Below are 27,790 nucleotides of genomic sequence, written 5' to 3'. Positions count from 1 at the left end.
GGGGGCTGGGGGGGCTGCGGAGCCGCTGGTCGGGGGGTCGTCCGCCCACGCCCCGCTCGCCGCCGCCCCCGGCGGCCCCCGAGCCCCTCAGCCCGCCGTGCCCCGCGCCCCGCCACACTGTGGCCTGGGCCCCGCCCGCAGCCCGGGCTGCACCATCGCGGGCGGCCGCGGGGGGGGAACTGGCAGCCCCGCGCCTTCCGGGAGCGGGGCGGCGGCGGGACCGGCGGCACCCAGCCGAGCAGGGGGGCGGCGGGGCGGGGCGGGGCGAGGGGGCGGTGGCGCGAGGGGCGCGGGGCTGGGCGGGGCCGGGGGCGCGGCGGGTTGTCGTCCCCCCCCCCCCGCGCGGCGTCGCGGTGGGTGCGCCCGGAGCCGCCCGCCCGGCCGGGGCGGGCGCTGTGGCGGGCTGGCAGCGATGGCGGCGGCCGAGGTGGCGCGGCAGGTGGGAGCGTGCGCCGGGCGCCGCCGGCGGCGGCCTCGTGCGGGCCGGGCATGGCCGGGACGGCAGGCGGGAGCGCCTGGCACGGCCGGGGCGGCGGGCCGGGGCGGGCCGGGCCGAGCCAGGGTGCACCGGGCGGGGCGCGGGCTGCGGGGGGGGCACCGGCCTGGGGCCTCCCGCGGGCTCCGGGGCTCGGCTTGGGGCGGTGGCGGCCGCCCGGGGAGGTCGGGGTTTGGGGGCCGCTGTCGGGGTTTGGGGGCCGCTGTGAGGGGAGCCGGAGTTAGCTGGGGGAGGGGAGGTTTGGGGTGTCCCCCGCCCCGCTGACTGCGGGGCAGCAGCCCGGGCCGGCGACCTTGGGCTGCCCGCACCGCGGTGGGCCCGGGGGTTCTGCCCTGCCGGTCCCTCCGGCCCTGGGCTCACCCCAGAGGGACCCGCAGCGCAGCCCAGAGCTGGCCGCACTGCCGTGATGGGGAGGCCTCATCCTGCACCCTTATCCTGGGCTGGGGGCCCCTTGCTAGGCCAGGGTGTGGTAGTGGGCGAAGCGCTCCTTGGCATCCCTGTCTCTCCAGGGATGCTGTTCTCCTCCCAAAGAAACCATCATCCCGTGCTCGTTAGTGCATGATGCGGGGAAGGTCATCAGTCCGGCACCGTGTGCCGCGGAGGAGCCGTGGGAGCCTGTGCCGAACATCGGCACGGCATCCCTGCTGCGCTTTGTCCCCAAGGGTCCCTCCGCGGTGTCGTCCCCGGCTGCCCATGGGCACACCTGCCGCCACTGATGCTGGCCTGCCTTCCTAGCGCGGTGCAGAGCTCTCTGTGCCTGCAGAGAATTATCCAGAAGAGGAGCAGAGGAAGTTGAACCACCTCTGCGTTTGTTAGAGAAATGCTAAGGAGGCATCTGTAACGCATTTGCATGCAGAAGCGTTTTGTCTGTGCTTTGATGGGCTTCCAACTTTTGTGTCCATGCGTTAGTACAGAAATAATACTTGAGATGAATGCTTGCCGTTTCGTCTTCAAAGCAGTAGGTTTTAGCATGGACCCAGTCTTGTTGAATGGGTAGATGTAGCTGTTCCTTCCCAGTTCGTGATGTTATTTCCTCCTGGACATACCCATTGCCTTGTATGTGACTGCCAAGGTATGTAAAGTGACTCACTTGCTCCCCTGTCTTTTAAAGAAACTGAGTGTTAGGCTTTCCTAAGATAATGTACAGGAGTTTCAGACGTCTGCTAGTGGCCTGGAAGGAATTAAGATACAGCACAGCCTCTCTTTGGAGGCAAAAGGGAAAGCTAGCTGTGAGACAGACATGAAATTAGTGTGCTGCAAATTGAAAACATCTTTGTCCAGACAGACGACTTGTCAGCCCAGCTCTTGGGCATCCGGTCGTGGCCGTGGTTCGTGGAGCAGTCAGCCGTAACATCCTGGTGATGCAGAGGGCTGCTCTGTGTGTGCCGACGGGGTTAAACACATGCAGGAGCTGGGGCTGGATAAGTGGGGGAGTTGGGGTCACCACCCTGCCTCTGTCCCAGTGAACCCTTGATCTAAACCTGCATGCATCGTGGAGATGCTTGGTGGAAACCCCCTCTTCCCTGGGCAGGCAAGGCAGCCCAGTCACCGCTGAGCTGAGGCCCCTCTCCTGTCCTCTGTGGGCGTGGAGGGTGCAGGATTTAAACGCCGAGACCCACAGGGGATGTGTCCACCCTGCTCCCCGTGGGTGGAGTATGGGTGCAGAGGACTGGCTTGCCGGGCACTGTCTAACTCTCAATCTCTGTAGTACGGGTCAGAAAAGTCATTAAGACTGCTGATATAGATAAGTATTTTTTAATTGCTGGAGGAGACTTCTCCTGGGAACGTATCCAAACAGCATGGCGTTTCTGCAGCCCTTTGGCAGGGGCATAAAGAAATGTAATCTTAAGAGCTGTCAGAAATTGAGATTTCGGAAGCACTTGACTGTTTGTGAATGTTGAATGGCTGAATGATGCCATGCGCCTGAAGAGGGTGGTCAATGGTCAGGAGCTTTGGTGAGACGTTTCTTGCTTTCCGTGGTGGCTGATTCAGAACTATTTCTCTCCCACTTTTCTGTTGTTTTTCTTTTATATGCGTCCTGACGATTTGTTATCAGCCAGGCAAGGAAAAGAAATACAAAGTCTTTATCTACACTTTACATTCCTGCTTTGCATTTATCTCGTGGAGGATGTTTATACTGTCTGCTGGATAATTCTCTCATTGCATAAGAGAATTACACACTTGTACAAGTGAGAAGTACAAGTGTTGCTCTAATTTGCTGTTTAATCAGAGCCAAATGCAGTCTGGGGAAGTGGATGCCATAACGCCGAGGTCATAAGAAGGAATCTGATGTTGTTCTGGCTTAAAGATGATATGAAAAACTGTGGTGTGGAAACCTGAATTCAGGTTCTGCCTTGCTTTGCGATTTTGTCATTTAACTTTTTGTGCAAGAGTTGTCTCAGATCTAGGGGTTAACCCCCTGGGTCTCAGCTTTACGGGGTGGCAGAGGGGCAGGGGAGTGGCTGCTCTGAGCATCAGCAGCGGTGGTGGAGCTCTGTGAGCGTTGCTTGATTTGTGTTCATTGAGGGATGGTGCTGTTGTGTTTGTTGTTGAAAATCCTCCGAAGGGAGTCTCCAAGGCCTCGGCGTTTGAAGTCATTCTCATCTGGGGAGAGGTGGGAAATTGTGTCAGAAGTACTAAATGTCAGCTGTTAGTGTCCTAAACAGGAGCACTCTTTTCAATTAGATGCAGAAGTAGTATTGTACTGCAGTCTTTGGGAGCGTTTTCTTGTTGTGCGGGCCTCGTTTGGGCACTGGGTCCCTTGGGTTCAGAGCTGTAGCATTCTTTATTTGCTGTGTTCTGCCTGAATATCGCCAAGTGAGGGCTTTTCCTTTGCCATGGTGTCTTTTTTCATTGTTCCTTTAGTCCAGGCCACCAGAAATTGTCCTGAATATGGAGCACTGACGTTTGCAATGAGCAGCACCATTGCGTGTCTTGGGGAGGATGCTCTGGTTTGTCTCCACAAAGCGGTAACAGCCTCTCGGGGCTCCGAGGACATTAGGAGGTGACAGCGCTGTACCTACTTGTCGTGTAAAGCAGATCAAGGCAGAGGCGCGCATTCAGCAAGATTTTCCTCTAATCATTTTTTCATCCTGAGGACCCTGGAGTGATTCAAACATCTGGAGTCTAAATCCTGCCCATTTTATGTAAACTAATATTTAATGTGCAGTGCTTTCAGGCTTGGGGTCATATATTACAACATCTTTGTATTTTCCATATCCTTCTGATAGTTCTCTGTAAGAATTAGAGTAGGCAGTGGTGGTTTCTGTGGCATGGAGAAGCCCTAACAAAAGGTGTGTAAATCCTCCAAAGACAGGGAAAAAATAAAATAAGCTCCCCAAGTGGCTACTCCTTACTTTCACTCTGCAGTAGGCCCGCCTCGTAATGCAGCAAGAGACCGTGTTGCTCTTTTTGTTCTTTTAATCTTGTTTGTGGCAAACACGCTTTGCTTCCTCCCAAGCAACAACAGCCCATTCTATGCTGGGGGGGGGTCACTCTGTGCATGCGGGGAAAAAAAAGGCATCTGGTATCTTGGTGTGGTGCCAGTGTTCACACTGGCTTCCCAGAGATCCCGTCTTTGTCTTCGTTCCAAGGAGATGCTAACTTTAAAACAGAGTACGGAAGGACACTCAGCCATCCAACGTTCACCGATGCTCATGGGAAAAGCCTTCACACAGACAATAGTTAAACCTTGCTTACCTTGTTGGTACCTCTTCATGCGTTTTAAATTTGACCTGAAAGATTGTTTTTGAAGATAAATAATGGAAGATAGCTCTTGAACACTTTTTCAACAAAAAGCTTGTAAACTTAACATACTCTCCTTCAGTTTTGAACAAGGTAATCCAAATCTGCATTTAATGTACAGGCAGGATGACTAATCGCCGTGTTCATATGTTGTTTATGATGGTGCTGTTTATATATAGCAGCGTTCTAGATACAGAGACACCACTTGGTGCGTGAAGACTGGTGACTTGCACTGTTTCTTGGTCGATCAGATAGATAGAAAATGTTTCTTTTCTCTCTGCAGGTTTGGTAATTGCTGACAACTTTCTGATGTGTGTCAAAACCAGTCTGACCTTAAAACATTATTTCTTTTTTTTTTTTTTTCACTTCATCTGATCTCTTGATGCCTTGGCCAAGCAGGCTTTGGATTTTTAGCCAGAGTAGCACAATATACCTCGTGGCTGCGTACTTAACGTGAAGGCTCAGCTGCTGTGACTGGAAATCAGATTTTGCAGTACTTGTTTCTTGGCCTGTAGCAGATGTGAAGTGTGGTTTAACTGCATTATAAAACCACAGGTGACTAGAAAAAGAGGCTACAGGAAATGACTTGCAGGCTGAATTCTGTGCGATGGTAAATGCCTCCTCTCAGCCAAGAGTGGCTTCACTTCTACCATTTATTTTGTTCCATCTGGATCACACTTATATTTAGGGATGAGGAGAAGATTTGTTCTTAATGAGAGCCTACACTCCCGCCCACGCTTCCTGGTGAGAGTAGCGTTCAAACAGTCTTCCAACGGTGCAGTTTTAAGGCTGTATTTAAAAATACACTTGATATTTCTCCTTCCCCAGGAGGAGTCTGCCTGTGGTTCTCTCGCGCGCCTTTGCGGACTCTGTCCACCCATCTGTTCTTCACCGGGGCCATGGTGCTCTCGCTGCAGATCAAACACTGCCATGAGATACCTCAGTGCTGGTTTTTTGTTTTGTGCTGGGTTTTTGTTTTGGTGAAAGCAGTTTAGGAGGGTTTAGGTGTGTCATCACAAAATCTGTGTGCCTGACGGTCTCCCTTTCTTCTGCTTTAGCTGTTTGTTTGTGAATTATTGGGCCTCAGAGCTGCATCCTCAGAAGGCGAAAACAGAATCCGCTGGGGAACTCGAGCGCCTTCCTGATGAACGTGTCATTCGCAGGCAAGGTGCTCAGGAATTAATAAAGCACCATATTTGGTGAACATCTTGGCAGGAAGAGTCAGACTAATACACAAAATATGGCTAAGGGGAAACATATTTATACATCACAGAGTGGTAAATATGGTTAATGGCTGAAGTGTATTTGAAGCCTTATATTTGGAAAAAAACCCCACACCAGCAAAACAGTAACAAGGCAAATAATCGTACTCTGACAGGCTACTATAGTAAATGCAGTCCTTGGAGATGTTTCCCTAGCCTAAAATACCAGTGCCATTAACAGAAGAGGGAAAACCAGTATGCCTGTCCCTATAAACAGGCCTTCAAGATATATGAAAACGTGATTCTGAAAGAATAAGTTAAAAATTACACCCTATAAACTATTGCCTTTTGGCTGTAGTATTTCTTGCAAACTGATGATGTCCCTGAAAGGCCAGAGGGGAATTTTCTGTATTTGACACTAAAATACATTGTTAAGAAAAGCCTTTGCTTCAGAGAGGGAAATACCTTTTTGGCGGGGCTGCAGGAGGGGAACTTTCCACTACACACAAATACGCAGGTTTAGCACCGGCTCTCCATTTTGCGTGATGCCGTTTCTGAGGTTGAGCCTCTGCGCGTAGTTTATTGCTGTCTGCTGTGCAGGTTTGGAACCCAGAGTGCCTTGGTGTACGCAGGCCTTTGTGCAATGGCCAGGTGAAAATTTCTGACCCCCCTCCAGAAGCAAGCAGCCGTGCTGGGTGTGGAGCACAGCGTGAGCAGGAGCTGGAGCTCGGCCCTTCCGCTTCCCGGGGCAGAAAGGGGACGCCTGGCCGGGGAGACTGGGTTAGTGGTGTCGGGCACAGGAGAGAGCAGGCCGTGGGAGCAGCTTCTCATGAAGTCGTTTGGGTGGCTGGGCAGGAGCGGCCCGTGCCCCCCAGCAGGCAGGTTTGGGTGCCTCCGCTCCCAAACCCCCGTGCAGGCTGCCTTCTGACGGGGCTGTGTGGTTACGAGGAGCTCAGTTCTGGATGCTTTTTCTCAGCTGCTTTTTCCTGTTCAGTTCCTAGCTTTGAAAGATATGCTCCAAAGCTTGGATAGCAACACTCAGAGCTGGAGGAGACCTGCTACCTTGCATGGTCTGGCCACTTGCCCATGCGAGTGTCTTCCTTGCAGTTTCCTTCAATGATCCCTGATTTTCTGGTGCTAATGGCCATTTTATAGATTTGGACAGACTCCTGTTTGCAGTCTGAGATTTTCATCTTCGCAACGATATGGAAGGTATTGCTGTGTTCGATAGCTTGAAGACTGTATTCTTTGCTGCTTCTGTGCTACAGCACTTGAGCTTTGCAGAGGCAGTGTGTTTGGGTTGTTCAATTACTAGATGTAGGTACAGTTTTGCGAACTATTTCTAGCTAGTTTCTATAATTGCAGCTGTGAATGTGAATTACATGTGAGTTACAATTCACATTAAGTGAATAGGCCTATAGGAGGAGGCATCATTCATACATTTGTTTGCACAGGGGATTCTTTTTGTTTTCAGTATGAGGCGAGACTTGAGTGTTCACGTAATTTCTCAAGAAACAAATGTTTTGCCACCTCTTTATTTCAGCAGCTGTGTTTGGGTATGTGTTTTGCACAGTTTAATATTTTTCTGACAGGGCTACCTTCTGATGTGTGGCAAATGAAATGTTCTATTTGTGCCGTCTGGATTTGTTTTTGAGAAGAGGGAAGGACGCTGACACGATTTACAGTACATGATTTACAGTATACGTGCAAATCTCTGCTTGGACTGTGCAGTTGATTCTACTTGGGAGGTCTTAAGGGTTTATAAAGGTAAGTGTATTTTGCTTGAAAATGACACAACTATTTCATTGTATTTCAGGGTGAAGGCTGTCGTACTGTCCCGCTTTCCGGACACGTAGGATTTGACAGTTTGCCTGACCAGCTGGTTAATAAGTCAGTTAATCATGGGTTTTGTTTCAACATCCTGTGTGTGGGTGAGTATTTCCATTTTGGGAAGTTCTCTTGCTGAAAAGGGCTTCTCTGCAGCTGGATGTAGCTTGTAGGTGACAGCGTTAACTAGGTAGCTTTGATTTAAATTTCCTCAACTGTTCTGTCTATTTTCAGTAACAAGATTTACTGGTGCCCTGGGAAATCCCTGCTGGGGTTATGCAGTATGGCTTTCTACCAAGCAGTGAACCATAGAAATAAAATGCCTAAAATGCCAGGCTTTTATTATGATCTTTATTTTCCTAGTATGTTTGAATTTCATGTTTTTGAAAGAAAATAGGTACTCGTGCCAGAGAACTTTGTTCTGAGGTCTTGTTTGGTTAGGTATTGAATTATTATTATAATTATTTTAACAAAATACCAGTCATGCTCCTCTTAAATCACTAAAAGCTATTTTTTTTTCTCCTCCCTTCCGTGCATGCTTGTATTAAAATAGTGTCTAGCCAAGCCTTAGCTGGTCAGACGATTATCCAAACTGCCATGTGGTATGCATCTCAGCTGGGGCCTGGCGCTGTAGTAGGACTTGGTGTCTGTCCCTGCAGCGTCTGTCCGTCTCACAGGTCCTTCCCAGGGTTAGGATCCCAAATGGTCCCTCCTCAGAGGCACTGCTAGGTAACCGAAGTAAAATCTTGTATGGCTTTGGTACAGTAGTTTGGTAAGGTGGATAAGGAAATTAATAATAGGCAATTAATAATTGTCTGATAGGACGATTAGTTTGGTTTACTGATGCCAGTGCCCTGCCTCTGGGAGCAGGAGGTTATTGGGTGGCTGTGGCTGGTTGGAGTAAGCCCTGTCTGCAGGTGCTCCCAGCAGTGCCTGGCGTGACAGAGGGGAGAGCTGCAGCTGTGGATACCTCCTGGGGACTCATCTTAGCTGGTGGTCACCTCTGCGCCTGCACAAAGGTTGTCTGTCTCCTCCTGTGAGAGATGCAGCTCATGGTATGGACCTGGTGTTTGCCCAGGACAGGGTTAAGTCTGAGACGAGAGGAATAGAGCGAGGAGAGGGGAGCTGACCCTTGTTCAATGAAGCTGGGAAGAAAACTTTCCTTGACAATGGCATTCCTGTGAGATGATAAACTTTGCTGACAAGTGGAGGTCACTGTCAGGCTGAGTCGCTAGGTGATTTCCACAGTACGTGAATGTGATATGACCTAGTGAAACTCTCGTCCTAAAGACTGAAGTCTTAAAGTATTTCCTTTTGCACTTATCGAGCTGCTGTGTTTTTTTCTACAAGTTATAGGTGTAGCAGTGGATGCCTTCTATGGTTATATGTTCACTTTGATGCGTGGAGAGGAGTTGAATGCCTCTGCTTTCCTCTTTGCAGGCCAGAAATGGAATGCATTAATCGCTTGTTGATCTGAATAAGAAGGACTTGCCAAGATCATTAGTTATTATTAATGTCAGTCTTTTATGAATAGTAATAATACAGACATGGTCAATCTTGAAATAAAGAAACTTTATAGAAAAATGTGATAAGCTTCATTAGAGAAAGATCCACAAATCCTGAGTTGAGGAGGTCAGGCTTTAAAATGTCTTTTAAGAGTTGACTGGTGCCTCTGTTAACTTGTGGTAACAAAGTTAAACACTTAAACATCCTGGAGAAAGAAAACAAAAAGTCCCAGAGTCCATCTATCATTTATTCTGTTGGGTCTCACTTGTACAGCAGGAGTTTGGGGTGAAAAATTGAAAGAACAGGGAGCGAATAAGGATTGGAGCCAACAAAACAACAAATAGATGAAGTGATCCCATAGTGAGGCCACTAAGCATGATAGAAAGGCACTTCATTGCCCCCCATTTTTCAGCTGTGTGTGGCATCTGTTGTAGGAAAAATCCAATGACAATTTTGCTCTGCGCCATACTGGATCTGAGCCACCGATTCCTCCAGCTCCCGGTGGAGGAGCCAAGGAAAGCTTCAGAAATGACTCTCAGCAGCACGTCCAGAGTGGAGCATTTTTTAGCTCTTCTCATGCTGAAAGCTGTCTCCCCTTTGAGACTAGAGCCAAAGATAGAATAAATGAGCAAACCTCTCATAAGAAGCTAGGGGTTGCGGATGGTTTCTCTGATGTTTTATTCCTCAGCACAACCATTTTCTTCCTCAAGCTTCCATGATAAAATGTTAGTTGCCTCTTAATTCAGTGCAAAGGCTGGAGAAGTATTTAATGGCCAAGACCTCCTGTGCTGACTGTATTTCTCAGTGAGATGGGGGAAAGAAAGAGGAAGAATAGGCTGTCATTTTTTAATGTAAACTGTCTCAGTGTTGGCCAGGGTAGATTATAGTTGCATTAGACTAATATCCCATTATAAGCAGGAGTTTCCCCCTTCCTCTCTCCCAGGATTTGCAGGGAATTTGTTCTAACCAGCCTATTCAGTGCAACAAGAAACGGCTATTTTGTGGCAGAAATGTACTCTCTTTTCCCAGGGGCTGTACCACAACTGCTTGAGGTCTCTCACTCCAAACGAGTGAGCCCCTTTGGTGTGCAGGACCTCTCACCGGCTGGGGAAGGGAGGGATGTGCACAGGTTTCCTTGTGCAGAGCTGCTGTCTGCTCTCCAGGAGGCAGCTTTCTGTGGGGTGATGAGCTGTACAGCCTGGAAGTTGCCTAATGGTTGTTTTTGTGGTCACTGGTGCAACCAGCTGAGGAGAGAACAGGGTTTCTCCAACCGAAAAGCCATTGGTCTCCTCAGCCCTCTCCTGACCCCTCGCCGCTGGTCCCCTGGGGCAGATGGCGGCGGCTGGGAGCTGGGTTGTCCTCTGAGGCGCTGCAGCATCTTTTGTGAGCCCACGTTGCTCCTCTTGCCCCCGCAGCCCAGCCTTTGCCTTGCAGTGGGTGAATCGTGCAGCGTCTCCGTACGCCTGTCAGATGAAAAGAACTATTTTTTCCTCTCTCCGTGAGAGATGGCCTTACCAGGCTGAGCTGCCTCAGGGCTTGTCTCAACAAACCTGCTACATTGGATTAGCTCCCATTTCTTCACATGAAAGGGCTGTGCATGTGTATACGTTTTCTTTAAGATTGAATTATTTGATATCTGGAGCCACAGTTGTTAATCTCGTGAAGGACAGGTGTTGCTCTCTCGTGAAAGGGCGCCCTTGTGCAAGCTGCTCCTTGCCTTTGAACAGGGAAATACTCCAAGGGCTCCTCTGTCCTCCCACAGAGTCAATTGAGGATGATATGACTGGGGCCTCTTAAATCCTGAGTGATGTGGAGAAGGGGGCCAGCAAGCAGTTGTTTGTTGTTTCACTTAACATGTACTAGGGAAAAGAAGTAAATTAAATCGCCAGGCACAAAAAAGGAGGTACAGCTTTTGTGGTGTATAATTCAGCTTACTGCTGCGGGATGCATAGGATGCCAGAATTTCTGTGGAACGAAGCCATGAAGGTGCACTCAGTACAAAGATACCCATTTTGGTTTGGGAAGCTGGGAGCTTCCCAAAGGAAGGAGCATTTGCTGTGGGCACAGCTTCTTCTGTTCCTCCACCTTAGCTGCTGGCCAGTGTCAGAGACAGGTATGGGAGCACCTCACCTCCACCTCTCACCTCACCTCATCTCCATCTCACCCAGAATAGCTGGTGTTGGGTAGCCCTCGTGTTGCTCGCCTGCACAGTGTGACGTGTCGCTTTGCAGTACTGATGGCTGGATCACTCACTCCTTGCAGCACTGGTGCTCGCTGTCTTTTGGTACGGGCTCTGCCTGGTCACCAGCTGGAGAGCCCCAGAGAGTGTGAGCGATGTCCTGCCCAGGCCACATAGGGAGGGCAGTCTGGTCCCAGAGCAGAGGGTCTCTGTGGAGTAGCTGAAGGGAAGAGAGTGGCGTTTGTCCCAGCTGTGTTTTTGCAAGTGGTGCCACTGCTCCGTCAATGAGGGATTTGATGAACTGTTTCCATAGAGCACTGAAGACACCACGTGCATGTGCAGTTGGAGCAGGGAGCATGTCTCAGGAGACCAAGAGGAGGTGCAGGGAGCCCAGCACAGTGTCTCTAGCCTGGCAGGCTGTTGAGTGTTAAGAGTGAATGGTGCCTTCCGGGCGCTGGTATAGGGTTGCTGCGTGTCCAGAGCCTGACTGGTGTGGTGTCTCTTGCCATTTTTTTTTTCACGTCTCTGAAGATTGTCAGACTTAACAGCAAAAATCCATCCCATGATGAAAGGCACAACGCTACAGCTTTTCAATAGCTGTCAGAGCTTCCTGGTGCAGAACTCTAACAGTAAAGGTCACCCTTCCTGCCCTGTCCTCCCCACAGCGCTTTGTTAGCCCTTCTTCGGGAGAGCAGACCACTACCGAGTTGCATAATCCTTAAGTATGGTTTTGGAGATCAAATCACATGTGTGCCTATAAGCCTGACATCAGGAAATAATCTCCCTGCCAAGGACGCCTCTCACTCGGTTTGCATACACTGCTGCTTTTTCCACGGTAATTCTGCCTCCCTTAATCCCCATTCATCGTTTCTGCTTTTTGGAGAAGATTCCAGTGCTGTCGGCTGGAACAAGCACAGACTACTTGTCCTTTTCATCAGACCATCTGTTCCATCTGGACTGCTGTCCTTACAAGAAGCAGTTGGCACCATTTACGTCTTCCAGCCAGCATAAAGTTGCCTCTGTATGAGGCAGAAACTCTCAGGAGATTCAGAAATCCTCCCTTGTGTCGTTGTGCCCTTCAAAGTAGCACTGCTCCCTAGCTCTGGTCATATTTAACACAGTGAAGCACTTTCTTAACATCTTCAATCTTTTACCATCTCATGTCGCTCCATCAGTGTTAATGTCATGTTTCTTTTAGCTGAGACAGTCATTCCTCTCTCCTCCATCCTCCTCTTCCCTGGCAGGCTTTAATGCCATGACATGTCAGTGGGGTTACACAGTGCGGGGACGGGTGTATCTGCTGGCTGAAATGTCATTTCTGGTGTGCAGACTTCACGTTTGAGCTGCCGTGTTAGTGGCTGGGTGTTTTGTGTTTTAAACACAAAGTTGTAGGTGTTTGGATGGGCAGCTCCCACCTATGGAAAAATGCGTTACCAGTTCAGATCTTCCCCTTCCAAAAGGAAAACCTCAGTGTGTGAATTCAAAGTTGCCTTTGCTGGCCCTATGTAGCTGGCATGAGATGGAGTATAAAAGCATATTCTGTCTTAAAAATTTGCCTGCATCTCTTATGCACTTCTCCTGGCTCCTCTGACAGTTAAAGTCGCTCCTGCTGGAAACAACACATTAGATTGATTTAAAGTAGGCAATGATTAGCAGGTTCAGGATGCGTTTAAACAATAGTCTTGGCCTCACGTGAACACCTTTTGCCCTAAAGAAGGAGGGAGGCAGAAATGAGAGGTGGCTTACAGGGTGTTTTGTCTGGCCAGAAGCCAGCGTAATTTACACATGACCTTGTGTATTCACTGCAGAGAACAGCTCCCTGCCCTGGTCGCTGCTGCTGCTCCCCGTCACCCTGTCCTGCAGCCCTGGAGGCTCGGGGCACAGACTGCTGGATCTGACCTTGCTCCGGGGTCCACCAGGCTGTGGGACGGAGAACATGGGGCAGCGGCACAGGAGGAGGCTTTGCAGCCTGGTGTGTGGGCGATGCTCCTGCACCCAGGGCTGACGAGCTCCCCTGTCCTGAGATGTCCCATCAGGGATCCTGGCATTCGCAGGCAAGCAGCCAACTCCCGGCTCTGTCCCACCCATCCCTTGGCAGGGGCTCTGGAAATGCTGCAGCCTTCTCAGGCTGTTTAGATTTTTTTTTTTAATGCAGCTATTTTCCTGGAATCCCTCAGAAAGGCCTGGCGAGTCGTGCAGGCTGTCTTCTGTTAACTCTCAAAATCCCCGTCCAAACCATGGCGATGCTCTGGTCTGCTGTGCTTTGTGCACCTGCTCCCCATTTGGGGCAAACGGTACCCCAAAAGCCCAGATTATGAGATTCCAAGTCAATGAAGGGCTTGCTGTGATCAGCCATGAGTCTTCTGGATGGTCCAGCTCATTCTTCCAGCAACAGAGATAACCTTGTGCTTTGCTGGGTCCCCCTCCCTTCCTCGTGCTGGGGCATTTCAGTCAGTGGTGGTGTAGATGTGGCTGATGCAATCCCTAGTGCTATGTCAATGCAGCAATGCCAGCTCCTGGTGCTGACTCCCTCTTCTCCCCTTTGGATTGCAAGTGAGATTGGTGCGAAGAGCAACTGGATTTGTGGCTGTTCTGGCTGTAGCTGGCATCAATCGGTGATGGAGCACAAGCTCTTAGCTGGCTCCCAGGCAGCTCTGCAGCTCAAGGTGTACATTGACTTTCAAACGTTAATGAATCTTGCTGCCTCTGGAAGGATACTTGATATATGATCCTGGCAATCAGAGACCACTCAGTTCCTGGAGTAGTGGATGTTTGCCCTGCCCTGCCTGCCATGTACTTCAGCCCTGAGTGAGAGAAGTCCCTTCTGGGGCCAAGAGAGAGGAATTTGCCTGCTTGCAGGGATGAGGCTCAGAGATTTGGACGGGGGTGGATGGGGAGGAGTTTCCCCTTGTTGAATTGGGCATTTCATGCAAGTTTGGATCTGTTGCAGAGCTCTCAACCTACAAAAATAAGCAGCTCTTTTCTTCTGAGCAAAGTAGGAAAATGATGAAGTTGTCTTGGTTGGGAGCTGAGGGCTCGGGGAGGGAGGGGAAGGCTGCTTCAGCCAGACGCAGTCTCCCTGTGGTCCCGCAGTGGGCTGGAGAAGCAGCCTTCGCAGCAGGTGGGGTTCAGCCAGCTCCTGAAGTTTCAGCGAAAGCCAGCTGGGCAGCTCAGAAATTGCTGTTTCCCCAAAACACAACAGCCCTCACAGGGCAGCAAACCAGACTGCTTATGGGTTTAGCGCAAAGTCAGATCCTTTGAGCTCAGAAAGCTGGCTCTGTTGTCAGAGCGTGGTAAGGGAGGCTGCCCTGTGGAATGAGTGCACAGAGGGATTTGTTTTGTTCTTCCTGGGATGTATCTAAAACAAATTTAAGACTGGTCACTGGGATTTGTCTCTTTCTTCCAGACAAGGAAATAGTTCCCCGTTGATAGATGGAATCCAAATAGCAGTTCAGTGCTGCAGAACTTTTGGAAGCAGATTTTGGAGTATTGTATAGCTTGTGTAGCCCCTAAGGTATGGAAACCAGGTATTAGAGAAGATGTCCCCTCCCAGTCTAGAAGGCTGATCCCCCAATTCAATCTCTTATGGGTACAAGAAACAACTGCAGAACTTGCTGTAGGACTGGAACCAACTCTCAGTGTTTCTGCATGGAAGGAGGCTATTTCAGTGGCTGCTTATTGATCTGGAGCATCTTTTTTTGGAAATGGCAATGAGCCCCATTCCCCCTCCCACTTTTTAATGAAAACAGCATCTTCTGTAGCTGTAGTGTAGTTGTGGGTTTATGCAGGATCTGAACGATGCTTTCCTCTTTGCCTTTTCACCTCTTTCTTTTCATCTCTATTTTCTAACGATATTAATGGCCATTAGACTGTGAAATGTAATTTGCCCGGAATACAGACCTCCCATTGTACATGGCTTTCTGCTTGCCAGACGATCCCTTTGGAGCATGAGATCTGCTTTCATCTGCTACAATTTCACCCCTGTTAACGTTTGGAAGCTGAAAGGCCAAGCCATATTAATATTCAACAGAACATTTCAACTCTTTTTCTCCAATAGGGGAAACTGGCCTTGGTAAGTCCACCCTCATGGACACACTTTTCAACACCAAGTTTGAAGGTGACCCAGCATCTCACTCACAGCCCGGGGTCCAGCTGAAATCCAATACCTACGACCTGCAGGAGAGCAACGTTAACCTCAAACTGACTATTGTGAGCACAGTGGGCTTTGGGGATCAGATCAACAAAGAGGACAGGTGGGTGAAGGGGGAGAGCGGCTGTATCGTGACCTGGTTTTCTCATGCAGGGTCTCTCCCTGTGCCCTAGTTGGGCCAGACTGCACTGTAAAGTTTTCCTCCTTCCTTCCTTATGGGTTATCCATGTCATCTCTTTGGGATGGGACAGGTAGAAGAGAGGACAGAGGCTGTGGTGTGTCAGCATGGCTCCAGCTATCAAAGCAGCTTTTCTCATGCTGTCAGAGAAATATCTGCCCTGCTGGCAGCCTTCTGCCCAAAGTCATCTGGTGGGGAGAGCAGAGAGCTCCAGGGCATCAGTGCTTGTTTCCTTGTGCTGTGCTGACCACAAGCTGCTGACCAAACCACTAGTGTAGTCTAGTGACTGCTTGGCTTAACAGCCACTTCTGGCAGGGCTCTTCCATGTTGCCAAAGAAATCACGATAAATGTGCAGTGAGATACCCCGGGGAAGTATTTCTGGCAGCTCACATCGCAGCGTGGCTGGAGCGTGGCGATTAAGGGGTGTGCAGTTCCACCAGGCCGTCTCCAAGGTGCATCTTGACAGAGGCATTGCAGATGGGATTTGCTTTGTTGTGGGACTGTTAGATTTTCTGTTTAGTTTTGTTTTAAGATGCACTGATGCCCTTTACATTGTGAGTCTGACAGGCTCTGTATTTCAGGTGGCCTTGCAAGGGAGTTGCAGGGATTTCCTGCCCCAAAGCACTGGGCGAAGGTAGTACTGAATGGAGGGGTGTCTTCCACCTGCAGGACTCGGGGCTGTGAGAGCAGGAAGCTGTTCACTGCCTGAGCACAAGCAAGGGTTACACACTGCTGTGAAGGAGTCTACATTATCCTTCCTTTTAAAAAAGTCTCTCACCCTCACATTTTAAAGTACAAGAGTCCACTTTCCCTGGAGAGAATGGCATGTCTCCTGTCCCGTGCTGAATCTCCAGCACTGTGTTTTGTCAAACAGGCTGCTAGAGTCTGATGTAGGACCACATCTCCTTGTCAGTAGTGCAACTTTAAAATTGCTTATGGGTAGGGAGGAAGGGAGATTGAGAGAATTGGTCTTGGGAAGTGAAATCTAACAAGCAGCTTGTTTCTTAAAAACAAGCAAAGGAGCACTGTCTGTTTACCTCTCTGTCTGCGAGAAGTGTTACTTTTTTTTTTTTCCCCTTTCACCAAAGCTATAAGCCCATTGTTGAGTTCATTGATGCTCAATTTGAAGCCTACTTGCAAGAAGAACTGAAGATAAAAAGGGTCTTGCACAACTACCATGACACCCGGATCCACGCTTGCTTGTACTTCATTGCTCCGACAGGCCACTCGCTGAAATCCCTGGACTTGGTAACAATGAAGAAGCTTGACAGCAAGGTAGGCACGTTTAACTCGTACTGGGCAGGTTCACCGTGTGCGTGGCGGAAAGGCTGCTGCTTTTCTAGAGCACATCTCCCCACCTCAAATAGCCCTTATGCTAGTGGACATGACTGGGTTGGCAGATAAATCCTGTAGATTTATTGAGCACTTTTAAGTTTTTGTAAGTTGTATTGCAGACTTGGAAAAAAAATCCCTGGAGCAAAGCTGAGGACTTCTTACCACTCTGTTCCTTTCTAGGTGAACATCATTCCCATCATTGCCAAATCTGATGCCATTTCCAAGAGTGAGCTGACGAAATTTAAAATTAAAATCACAAGCGAACTGGTCAGTAACGGAGTTCAGATCTACCAGTTCCCAACAGACGATGAATCAGTGGCGGAGATAAATGGGACAATGAATGTAAGTGACTCGGTGCTTCCTCCTCTCCCAGAACAGCACTGTCACTGTAGGGGCTGGTGGCTCATATTGGGGTGCTTCTTAAATCCACTTTCCCTTTTATTTTGTGTCTTAAAACCAGAGGATTTCACAGGGATCCCATCCTTGTAGTGGCATCCTAGGCTAGCAGAGCCTTGTAGTAGGCTACTGCCTCTCTGGTGGGCTTTTCTAGTCAGCAAACAGACTGTCTTTTAGCTCCTTCCTTGTCCTAATGCATATCTGTTGAGGGACATGTAGGAAATCGGACAGATGGTGAGGCCTGGCTGTAAAGGGCAAGGACAGTGCTGGGTTATGAATTAATCCCGTGGGTGTTACCCGTCTGGTGTGAGGGGCAGGCTGTCTACAGACATGCACCTCCCTGCTCCTCGCCGTGTGTTTTTCGCACCAAACAGTTTTGCTCTCCTGGGCTGGTGTTTCCTGCAAAGCCCTGCCTCCATAGGTGTCTCCTCTTGCCTGTGGCTGTCCTTGCAGCAGAGCCCCTTCACCTGGCCGGCTCTGGGACTCCTGTCTGCACTGAGTTGATGTTTTATTATTGATCAAGTTACTTAGCTAGGTCCTCGGTCTGGTTTGGCCTTTTGGCTCTGGTGCTGTTGGCCAGAACGGATGGACGGGGATACAACGAGGCTGGCTAGAGCAGTGGCTTCCCTTGAGCTACATCCAAGTGCTGATGTGAGAAATAAAACACAAGGGTGGGACCAGAGACCCATCCAGCCCAGTGGCCCTTCTTTTCCCTAAACATCTGCTTTTGGTCACTTTTGGAGTATGTAAGAAGAGAGGGAATGTGTACGATGCTTCGCTTCCCCCAGATATTTCCCCAGCATCTAACCCCGTTCAGCTCAAGGGTTTCTCTAGATTTCTGTCGCACGCATCACCTGATGCCCCCCCACCAGTGAACTTCTGGGATCCTGTGGCAAGGAGTTACACAGCTTAACCAGCAACATGTGAAAAACAGTACACAACTTGGGCCAAACATGTCTCGAGGTGCCTGCAGGCGCTCGTTCTGGCTCCGGCGTTCCCAGCATCGTGGGTGCCTGTCTGTGGCTCCCTGAAGATGGAGCAAGCTGTCCCTTGGCCCCTCTGGCAGTGGATCCTGACCATGCTCCCATTTTCCAGAAGGCTTTTTTCAGGAAAGCAAGTAGGGGAAGTTGCTTGCTTAACTGCTGTTGATGAAGTACAGGTCTAGCTGACGTGCTTTTGTGTCGTCTCTTGATCTAATATTAATAGTTGTAGAGTGTTGTGGAGAGGCCTGAAAGAAACGTGAAGTTTGTCCTAACATAAGAGCTGTCAGTGGTCGTTTTCTGGTCAGAGTAGTTTTGTGGTGGCATCTTTCTCAGTGCTTAGTGCTCTCACTGTGTAGGAATACAGTTACTCCTGGAAATGAAGATGCAACATCACTCCATCTTCAAGGAACCAGAGGTGTGATGACAAAGGTAGAAGTCCTCTCTCCTTGGCCCTTCTGAGGGCAGAGGTGAACCTCTGCTCGTCTCTCCTGTCAGCCATTTACATGTCTCCTGGCAGGGAACTGCTGTCTCGGGTCGTAGACGTTCTGGGTTGTGTCAGCTGCTGCACAGAGAGAGCAACTTTTTAAATCCTCCATTAAACTAATATAAATCATAATTACCAGGTTTATGGGGACTAAGCAGGCCAGAATCTGAATCTGATCAAGGCCATTTTGCAGACCTGGAAAACTTGTATCCAAATACTGGTTTTGTTAGCAACATAAGACAAATCTGCTTGTGCTTCAGGTCAGGAGATGAGCTTGTGGAAGAATTGAGACCAGTAAAAGAGCCAGGATGGGTTGATTTAGCTTTGTGACTTAAATTGCCAATTTTAGTCATGTTTAAAATTGAGGAATGGGAAACTTTGATTTAAATCAGTTGCCTTAATCTTTGTGTTTGTACTTCTCTACAGAAAGCTTCATTGTCTTTGCCTGTTACAGATCAACATCTTTGAAAGGTTATAAAGGCAGTCTTCATGCTTAAGTAGTGCTTCTTGCTGACCAGCAACTTCTCTGGATCAGTTACTTTTTTTGGTTTTTTTAATTACGGAGAAAATTGAGACTGGTCTTTTGATTACTTGATGTTTTGCTTATAACCTGCATTAGTTGTCTTTTGCATGAAAAGTAAAATTAGGCTTTAAAATATGCAAACTCACTATTTCATATACTTTTTACATTGTTATATCCACTTGTGCTAGATGCATTAGGAATTTTTTTCCAGAGTATTTTGCATTCCAAATTGGCTTACTAAACAGAGAAAATATTGCCTGATCTGGCAGGAGTTGGTTAACTGAAGGATTTAAAATCTGTGCCATCATGATCAGAAACAAAAGTATTTAACCATGAAGAAAGGTGTCAAGTGAAGTATTTAGAAAATAATCAGATTAAACAAATCTTCAGAACAAGGTGCTTGGGGGGATAAAATCAAGAAGGCTGCAAGACCTCTTTCATTGCTTCTGTGCTTGTGCAGATATTCTCCTCAGCCACGGCAGGCCCCCGGGACAGCACCGCAGTCAGAGCCGCGCAGCGCATTGTTCGAGCTGTCGTTCTGATGCTAGTCTTGCACTGGCTCATCTCACCTGAGACCCTGTGGCTGGGAGGATCAGCCAGGTAGAGGATATAGAGTGGTAGCACTAACAAGGTTTCCAAAAAGGACCCTCCCTTCTCCCCCCTTGTCTTGGACTAGTGGCCAGTGACTAGACTCCCTGAGATTAGCGTGTGCATAATGACTGTCTTGCTCAGTGGCTGTGCTAATCTCTGTGTGCTGGCAGGTCAGCCAGAGTTGAGAGGGACTAATGTGGGTATCATTAAATGTGTTCCAGGCCCACTTGCCGTTTGCAGTGATCGGGAGCACGGAGGAGCTGAAAATAGGAAACAAAATGATGAAAGCTCGTCAGTACCCCTGGGGCACAGTGCAGGGTGAGTTGAGCCCTGGGATTTTCATGGCATGAATGGTGACACTTCTGCCAGGAGGCAGTGGGCTCTCATAAGAGGAGCAAGGGCCCGCTGGACTTTACACTGGGAATTATCCTTTGTTAAATCATTGTGTCAGGCCTATGGTGACAGTTTTCTCTGCTCAGAAGGGCTGTTAAACCTGTTGGAGGAGTAGACGGGTGGGGAATGTGGGAAGAGAGCTTTGTTTCTGCCCCCATCTTACTCCTTATCATGTCTTCTTACAGTGGAGAATGAAGCTCACTGTGACTTTGTGAAGCTGCGGGAGATGCTGATCCGCGTGAACATGGAAGACCTTCGTGAACAGACCCACACACGCCACTATGAGCTGTACCGGCGATGTAAACTGGAAGAGATGGGTTTCAAGGACACCGATCCAGACAGCAAACCCTTCAGGTGGGATCCCTGGAGGAGACAGGAGAGCTTGAGAGAAGCATTGTTGGATGCGCTGTGCGTGTGTGTATATGTGTGTGTCCTTGAGAGAGCACATAAAGAACCAATGCAGCAAGAAAACCTGCCAGGTCAGATAAATCCAGACTTCAGCGAAGGTGCTGGCTGAGTGAGAGAAGGTGAAAACACAGAGCGCGTGTGCAGGATTGACTGTGAAACTGCAAGTATAGGAGTAGAAATGTCTGTGCTGCAGAGATACAGCAGTGTCCCTCTGAACTAGTGTTTGTTGCCAGCTGGTCTCTTTGAATTGCCCAACATTCAACTTACAAAAAGTGCAATAGCTTACAGACCCTAGAAACGGTTGGATAAAGAAGACCTTGGGCACACGTGGGTGGGTGAGTAGCAAATGTGCTATGGGCAAGCAATATTCATGGTGAGGGCCTGATTTCAGAGGGTCAGGGGAAGCAGAGTTTGTCCCAAGTCATATCACTGGACTTTCCTTTCTTTTTAGCTTACAAGAAACTTATGAAGCCAAAAGAAATGAGTTTCTGGGGGAACTGCAGAAAAAGGAAGAGGCAATGAGGCAAATGTTTGTCCAGAGGGTCAAGGAAAAAGAAGCGGAGCTGAAGGAGGCTGAAAAAGAGGTGAAGACTGCAGTACTTGTCTCTTCACGGTTGTGAGTGATAGATCCACTTCCAAGTAGGTGGCTGCTGCCAAAGCACTTTCTACAGAGTGTGGTTTAGGACTTTCTTATCAAGAAGTCTAAAGTTTAACTTGTGGTCATGGGGACATTAAGGTGTTCATCCTGTAGGACAAAACTAGATCACAGTGCTTGTAGTGTACAACTTAACTGCACCATGAAAGTGCCATAGTCTTGATTCTGATGGAGAGCTGCAGTGTGGCAAAATTCAAGGAGAGAAACAGCCCCTGATATAAGCTTGTTATATAAAAAATATACCCATACAACTTCCATAGCATTGTGAAAAATCCATTAATTTACTGACCTTTAAAGAGGAATAAGCCAGAGACGCCTGGAAATGGATTAAAATTTTTTTATGATTATACTCTCCCAATCCTTTGAAGTTAGTCTGTACAATGGTGCATCACTAGAACACTGCCTGGTTTGTAAGCTGTTGTGGAAGGAGACTGTTCCCTGGCCTTTGTCTACGCAATGTCAGCTTAGGGGGCTAGAAATGGTGTAGAGACCAACAGAGACTTGCAGGCTCAGATCTCATGGGATCCTTCCATCTTCCTCTCTTCCTGTGAACAGAATATCTGGTAGCGCTGAGTCCTGCTTACCTCTCTCCTTTCCCTCTAGCTGCATGAAAAGTTTGATCGCCTGAAGAAGTTACATCAGGATGAAAAAAAGAAGCTAGAGGATAAGAAGAAGTCCCTGGATGATGAAGTAAATGCATTTAAACAAAGGAAGACAGCAGCTGAATTGCTCCAATCTCAGGCTCAGCAGGCTGGAGGATCGCAAACTCTTAAAAGAGACAAGGAAAGAAAAAAGTAAGTTGCTAACCCCGTGGTATTTGCTTTTTGGTAATGGTTCCCCTTTACTATTTTTCTGGGTGTTCATATCCCTCGCCCAACCTAGCCAGTCCTTATCAGGGGAAGGTTTGCAGCCAGATTTAATACCTAGTAAGGCTGAGCAGTAGCTGGAAGCATTTTACCTTTAGCTGTCATCCTGAAGAGCAGGGAGCAGTGCTAACCTCCCTCATTGCTTGCTGACAGCATGGGAGAGGATGAACTTGTTTTTATTCCCTGAGATTCCCTGGTCCCTTGGTCTGTCAGTGCTTGTAATGAAGTGGAACAATGTTGGGTGCCAAGGCTAGGGTGTGGATAGTAGGGATGTCCCGCTACTCCCAGAGAGGAGCATGTCCTGTCTCAGGTTCTTATTTGTTTAGGTTGGGAAAAAGCTTATACTGTGGAAATTATTCAGGGAGACTAATGGTCTTGAATTGTGGAATCTGCAAAATGTAAGGCTGCAAAACGAGGGGACAGGTCATAGCTCCTTGTTAGTGCTAGTACTCTCCTCCAGCCCTAAAGCAGCTTTTTGCCCTCCACAGAAACAGTGAGAGATACTGCATGGCTTTAGCAGGAGTTCCCCATGCCAGGGACTGGTGTGACAGGATCCAGCCCCTCCTCAGGGTCCTGTGATCCAGGCTGTCTGCAGTGCCCATGCCAGGGTCCTAATGCTCTGCAGTTGCTCAGGAGCAACCAGCTGTACAGCTGAAACAGTCCTCCCGGATCACCTAGCAATGAGCAGTTCCTTTTCTTCTTGCTGTGGTACGTTTCCCGAAACGGAGTGCTGTGCCACCTTAGTATGTGTACAAAGAGCAGTGTGCAGATAAACAAGGGTCTGGTTTCTGTACCACTGCCGTAATCCCCTCTCTGCACATCCCTGGGGCAAATCCAGAGTCAGTCTTGCCTGCGCTGCACAGTCTTAAGTACATGGAGAAGTGCTGTTAATATGAACAATATGGCACGTGCCCCAGGAGCTGACAGGACTGTTTGTCAGGGAAAATAGCCCTTGACGGTTAAGCTTGGAATCAAGTGAGACAAGAGAGGAAAAAACTAATAACCAGAATGAGATCCTGGTATAGTCTTTTTGGTTTTGAGCTGGAGCTGCTTCAATGTCAACATTCTTTTGCGATGAGCAATTAGTGCTGCCCTTTTCTCGCTTGTCCGTTCCTTTTTCCACTGCGTATTTTGATTTGCTCTTTTGAATTACCTTCAGGGGGTTTTAATATCTTTTCCTACTGAGGAGCCTGAGTCTGACTGGGGACAGACTTCTCTGCCCAGCCTGGACTGTGTGAGGAATACACATCTGAGTTCTTTCATGCTTAGAGCCCTCAGACAGCTGTACACTGAGGACTGCAGACTTCAGCCCTGAGATCAGTCAGGGTGAGGAATGCAGGAAAGGGAGACGACATGCCCTATAGTACGAGCGATTAGTTGCTGTGGCCCAAGTCACACTCTTGTTCCTAGAAGCAGTTCTGATCTCAGAAGAGCTCCTTGACACCAAGCACATTCATATGGAAAAGCATTGGTACCGTCCTTGTTGGTTAAGGACACAGAAAGGCACAGAAAACTCCATGAAAGAGATAGGGCGGTGCTTGAGTAAGGCTTGGGAGTAAGGTTATTAGGAGGCCTCTCTCTCCTCCAGGAAAATTGCTGTGTTAGAAATGGTGCTGCTTTCTTTACTCTGTAACTTCTCCAATTGCCCTTAATAATTAATTTCAGTATTTAGATCATAAATATCTCTAACAATCCGTGAATTTCACAAGCTGTAGCTTAGTTGTATGTTGTTTACTAGCGGCTGGCAGTACACTAGTGTTTTTCTTTCTCAGGTGACTCTTTTAAACCCAAGCTCTGTAATTTGCACTAATCATGACTTGGTTTCTTTTGTTGTTGTTGTTGTTACATCATTATCATCATTATTAGCTCTTACATGTGTGCTGTTTTACAGTTAGCTGCTGTTTGGCTGCATGGTGCATGAGGCACATAGTCCTGGTAAGCGTCATTAACTAATATAGACCTCACAGTGGGATCAGTTACAGTTCCTAAAAAAGCAGACCCTGTGCAAGTCCAGAAGCCTATAAGTATTCTCTCTGTCTTCCTCTGCTTTCACCCTTACTATACATGCTCTACCAGTCTTTACATATGCAGTTGTAGAAAAAGGGTGCAGTGAAGTTTGTGTTTAAAGATTCTGCAAAGTAAAATGGAGAGAGACTAAGTATTAGGACGTGAAACGTGGAAAAATAAGGATTAGGTCCTCTTCCTTTTAAACCCTCCCAGCACTTTGTTGGCTCTGTTTTCTTTATTCCATCTCTCTTAGAAATAAATTATATTCTTTAATCATGTAGGCCATGTTGATACTATGGCAACAATTGCTATGGAGATGTGGTGCTGATGACAGAACCCAGCTAACCATGAAAATATCTTTTCCTTTTCTCCTCCTTCCCTCTCACCCCTCCAAGTTGTAGTGTTAACTTGTGGTTACAGTGCAGGTGAAGGTAGATGCAAGACTAGTTTCTATCCCCTCCTTCACATACTAACAGATGGTAAAATCTGCCAAACCTAGAGCTTTCCTTTGTCCCAAAGCACCAGAGAATCGCCAGACTGGGTGTGTGTATGAGTGCGTGTGTATGTGTGTGTGAGGGGGCGTTAAAGAAGCTACTGCCGAGTAACCAAACCAATATTCACCTGCTGACCGATTATAGTTGATTCTCCAAAACCACAAGAGATGATGGGCTGAGCATTTAGCAGATAATGAAGGCTCAACTGAGAGACTTTATGACATTTTTAACAGTCAAATGGGTCACCCGTGGACTGGATGTTCAGTTGTAGCAGACAGACGCAGACCCACACTCCTGGGAGCCATGGCAGGTCTGCCCACGGTTAGGGTAAGGCTAGTGGTAGAAGAGGGCTGTATTCAAGATGTGTCCAGAAAGCCTGCCAGTGCACTTTTCCCCTCAATAAGGCCAGCATCTGAGTTTCCGAGGAGTTTTGCCAAGGCGTGGAGAGTTCCCACTGGAGCAGAGCCCTGTCAGTGGTGTTATGCTGTGAGTCTGCTCCAGTTGCTGTGACTCTGTCCAGAGTGTCTCTGCCTTCATGTGAGCAGGGATGTAAAGTGGCCACATAGTCATGGGCAGGCTTGTGGAACAGATAAGGTTGCCTGAAAGGGTTAACAAACCTGGCCATAAGCAAGTGTCTGCAGTGCGAAGTGCCAGCATCTATTGGAAAATGAAGGCTCATTTAAACAAAGATGCGTAAGAAATGCACCTGCCTGGCAGGAGAGCAGCATCCTCATTAGGGTTATTAGTTAAACTGCTAATGACAGTGGTCTACTTATAGCTAGGTTGAGTGTGTTTAATTGAGCCTTCTTAATTTGCTGTTCATTCTCTGGTGAGAGGAAAAAGAAAGCTCCCACTGGAATGTCTTGCTTCCTAACAGAGCAGCAATACTTACCATCCAAGGTAAGGGAGACAGCACCCCAGGCTGAGGTGTGCAGGTCTCTCGGAGAAGGGACCTGTTGGAACAGCACCACTTAACTGTAAAACACCCTAAAAACTCAGCCTTGAGTCCACCCTTCCCTGCAGACAAAGCTAGGATTTACATTCTCTCCAGGGTACAGTCCAAGCTAACTTACGGTCTGCCCTTAAATAGGGAAAAGCTGATTCCAGGATTCCTTCCCTCTTAGCTCCACCAAGGGAAAATGGAAAAGCAAGTAAACATTACGCTGTCAGTGAGAGGCATTTGAATTTAATTTCAATGGGACGTTCCACTTAACAGAAGAGCTTCAGAAGGGTCTTGCACTGACTCGAACTGGAGCTTGCAGTCGTCTTGAGCAGTCCAGTTGAATGAATGTCTCTGCTGCCAACGGTAACTGTAAAACAATGAAAAGAACAATTCTCTGCTTATCAGGCTCTGAATGTGGAAAAAAGAATAACAGCTTAAAGAATAACAGTGTTCATTCTGGTGCTGAGTACGAAGGCACGGCTAAAGTGCAGTTGGAGTGAACGTTACTGATTTTTGTTGGTTTTGGATTGCTTTTGGCAGTCCTCATAACTGTACGTTGTTGTATGCCGGGCTTTGAATCAAATGAAGTTCTTTGTTCCCACTATACAAATGCAGACAGTGCCTTTTTCAATGGGCATTTGTCCTTGCTAAATTAAATATGTATATATGGTACTTTTCCAGAATTCAGAAAAATACTCTCCATATTGATCCATGAAGTATTGCAGGGCTCCACTGTTTTGCAAGGATACAAACAAGTCACAGTTGATGAGTCCTGTGGCTTGCAAAACTGTGAAAGGATTGTTTTAGAAAATGAATTTGATTCATCCCACTGCTGAGTTTGTGCGCGTGTATGCATGTGTGTGTCTGCATAAAGCATGTTTTGTAATCAAATTAAACCTTATTAACACTTAGCAACATTTCTTTTTGTGTGTGTGTGTTAGGAAACATTTATATTCTTATTTTGGTTTTTTTTGTCATTAATCCATAAAACCATTAATCTGCCTTTTTCTTTCATTTTCAGTTCGGGTTTCCTGTAGAACCTTTCCCTTCACACCAGAAGCGAATGCCCCCACATTCGGTTAACACGCAGCTATGCCATTGTGCCTGTTTGCTCACCTTTACTCATTGCTCCCTTCCTGCGCTCACCGTTTTGTTTTAAGCAAGAGTCCGCACCCTTGGCTGTTCTGGGTTATGGTTGTTCTTGTGAAGAACTCAGCAATAGCCTACGTGGAACTGGCAAGAGATGCTCATTGCTGATACCTCTTCCCCTTCGGGCAGTAGCAGGCTGCCGAGCGCTCGTAGGGCTAGCGTCCCTTCTCAGTTGCTTGGCTTTTTGTCTCTCCCTCCATTTTGTGCGAGGGCTGCATGGTAAGAGAGCGCGGCTGCTTGGCGGTGTGCATTTAGCCCCTATTGTGGGACTGCTGTGAATGCAACCCGACGCTGCCGTGGGGTGGGGCGTGCCGTCTCAAGAGACTGGCTGCCCTCTCCCCTTTTTAATTTGCTGCGTCTAACCCCTCATTACCCCCCTGTGCTGCCGTGTGTGACTCAAAGAATTTTAAAGGACTTTTTGCAAAACTTGACATCCTCACAGGCGTGGGCCTGAGTCCAGATCTCTAGTCCACAGGCTTGGGGGATTCTCAAGCTTGGATCCACGGTTTGCAACTAAGTGTTCTCTGAATGCTGCAGGGGTCACGAAGGATCTCTTGCCTTGTCTCCCTCTCAGTGTGCTGGCCTGGATGCACATCCTGGATCCAGTCTCAGGGAAAGCTGGTCACCTTGCTGTACATATCAGTGTTTGTGAAGAAAGACGATGATGTTTCTTTGACTTTCTTCTCAGAGATTCCAACAATTTCTGGTTTTAATGCAAAAAGTATTACCTTTATTTTTTTTTTATTTGGCATCTGTTTAGAAGTGTGCAGATGCTGGCAGGTTGCTTCTCATATTTTCTATTCGGCAAAAGCCTTGTTTTACTGCAAGATTTGCACTAAAAAGGAGGGTGTTTTGCTCACTGGGGCCAGGAGTTCACTCTGGCCAAGTGCAACTGTGGTTTGCCTGCAGGTGTCTTCTCTGTGTATTTCTGGATGAGTTTTGTTTTTAAATAAAAGACTTAATCAGACAGTGAATGCTGGTTAACATTTACTTCTTTTGTTTTTTGTTTTCTTTGCCCTTCTTTTACAGTAACCCATGGCTCTGTACTGAGTAATTACCCCTGAATACAATGGGCTGGAATGGACCTTCATTTACTTGTTAAATCGGAGGGTCTAATAAAACGTGACAGCATTTCAGCTGTGACCTTTCCATGGTGTTACCCTTGCTCTCTCCTATATCCTCATTGTGATTCTGTCTTTACTATGTACTGGTGGTTATTGCTTTTATTAAACAATGTAAAATTAGTCCTAACGAGGTTTTGGATGCCCCAACTTTAAATC

General features: G+C 48.0%; 1 protein-coding gene across 2 annotated transcripts; it reads left to right on the top strand.

The window, feature by feature from the left end:
- Positions 1-412: 412 nt before the first annotated feature.
- SEPTIN6 (septin 6) lies at positions 413-27,790 on the top strand. 2 transcript variants are annotated; one of them, XM_050902062.1, is made up of 10 exons: positions 413-439; positions 7,259-7,373; positions 15,012-15,207; positions 16,372-16,558; positions 16,799-16,960; positions 19,817-19,913; positions 20,174-20,342; positions 20,848-20,980; positions 21,655-21,845; positions 27,540-27,790. In XM_050902062.1, exons 1-10 carry the CDS (start codon positions 413-415, stop codon positions 27,562-27,564), a joined length of 1,302 nt encoding a protein of 433 aa, XP_050758019.1. In that variant the 3' UTR covers positions 27,565-27,790. The 2 variants fall into 2 exon arrangements, with proteins under 2 accessions (XP_050758019.1, XP_050758018.1); XM_050902061.1 differs by having other exon boundaries at positions 413-449; positions 7,266-7,373.

This window comes from Gymnogyps californianus, chromosome 9 (genome assembly GCF_018139145.2).
Source record: "Gymnogyps californianus isolate 813 chromosome 9, ASM1813914v2, whole genome shotgun sequence".
NCBI lineage: Eukaryota > Metazoa > Chordata > Aves > Accipitriformes > Cathartidae > Gymnogyps > Gymnogyps californianus.
Note: the sequence above shows the minus strand (reverse complement) of the source record. Positions and strands in the feature narration are given on the sequence as shown.

What these genes read in the sequence shown, in the direction of transcription:
- SEPTIN6 (XM_050902061.1), top strand. Translation starts at nt 413, where the DNA reads ATGGCGGCGGCCGAGGTGGCGCGGCAGGTGGGAGCGT. An exon ending in TTTCAACATCCTGTGTGTGG is followed by an intron (nt 7,374 to 15,011) that starts GTGAGTATTTCC and finishes TTTCTCCAATAG; the next exon opens with GGGAAACTGGCCTTGGTAAG. An exon ending in CCCCTGGGGCACAGTGCAGG is followed by an intron (nt 19,914 to 20,173) that starts GTGAGTTGAGCC and finishes GTCTTCTTACAG; the next exon opens with TGGAGAATGAAGCTCACTGT.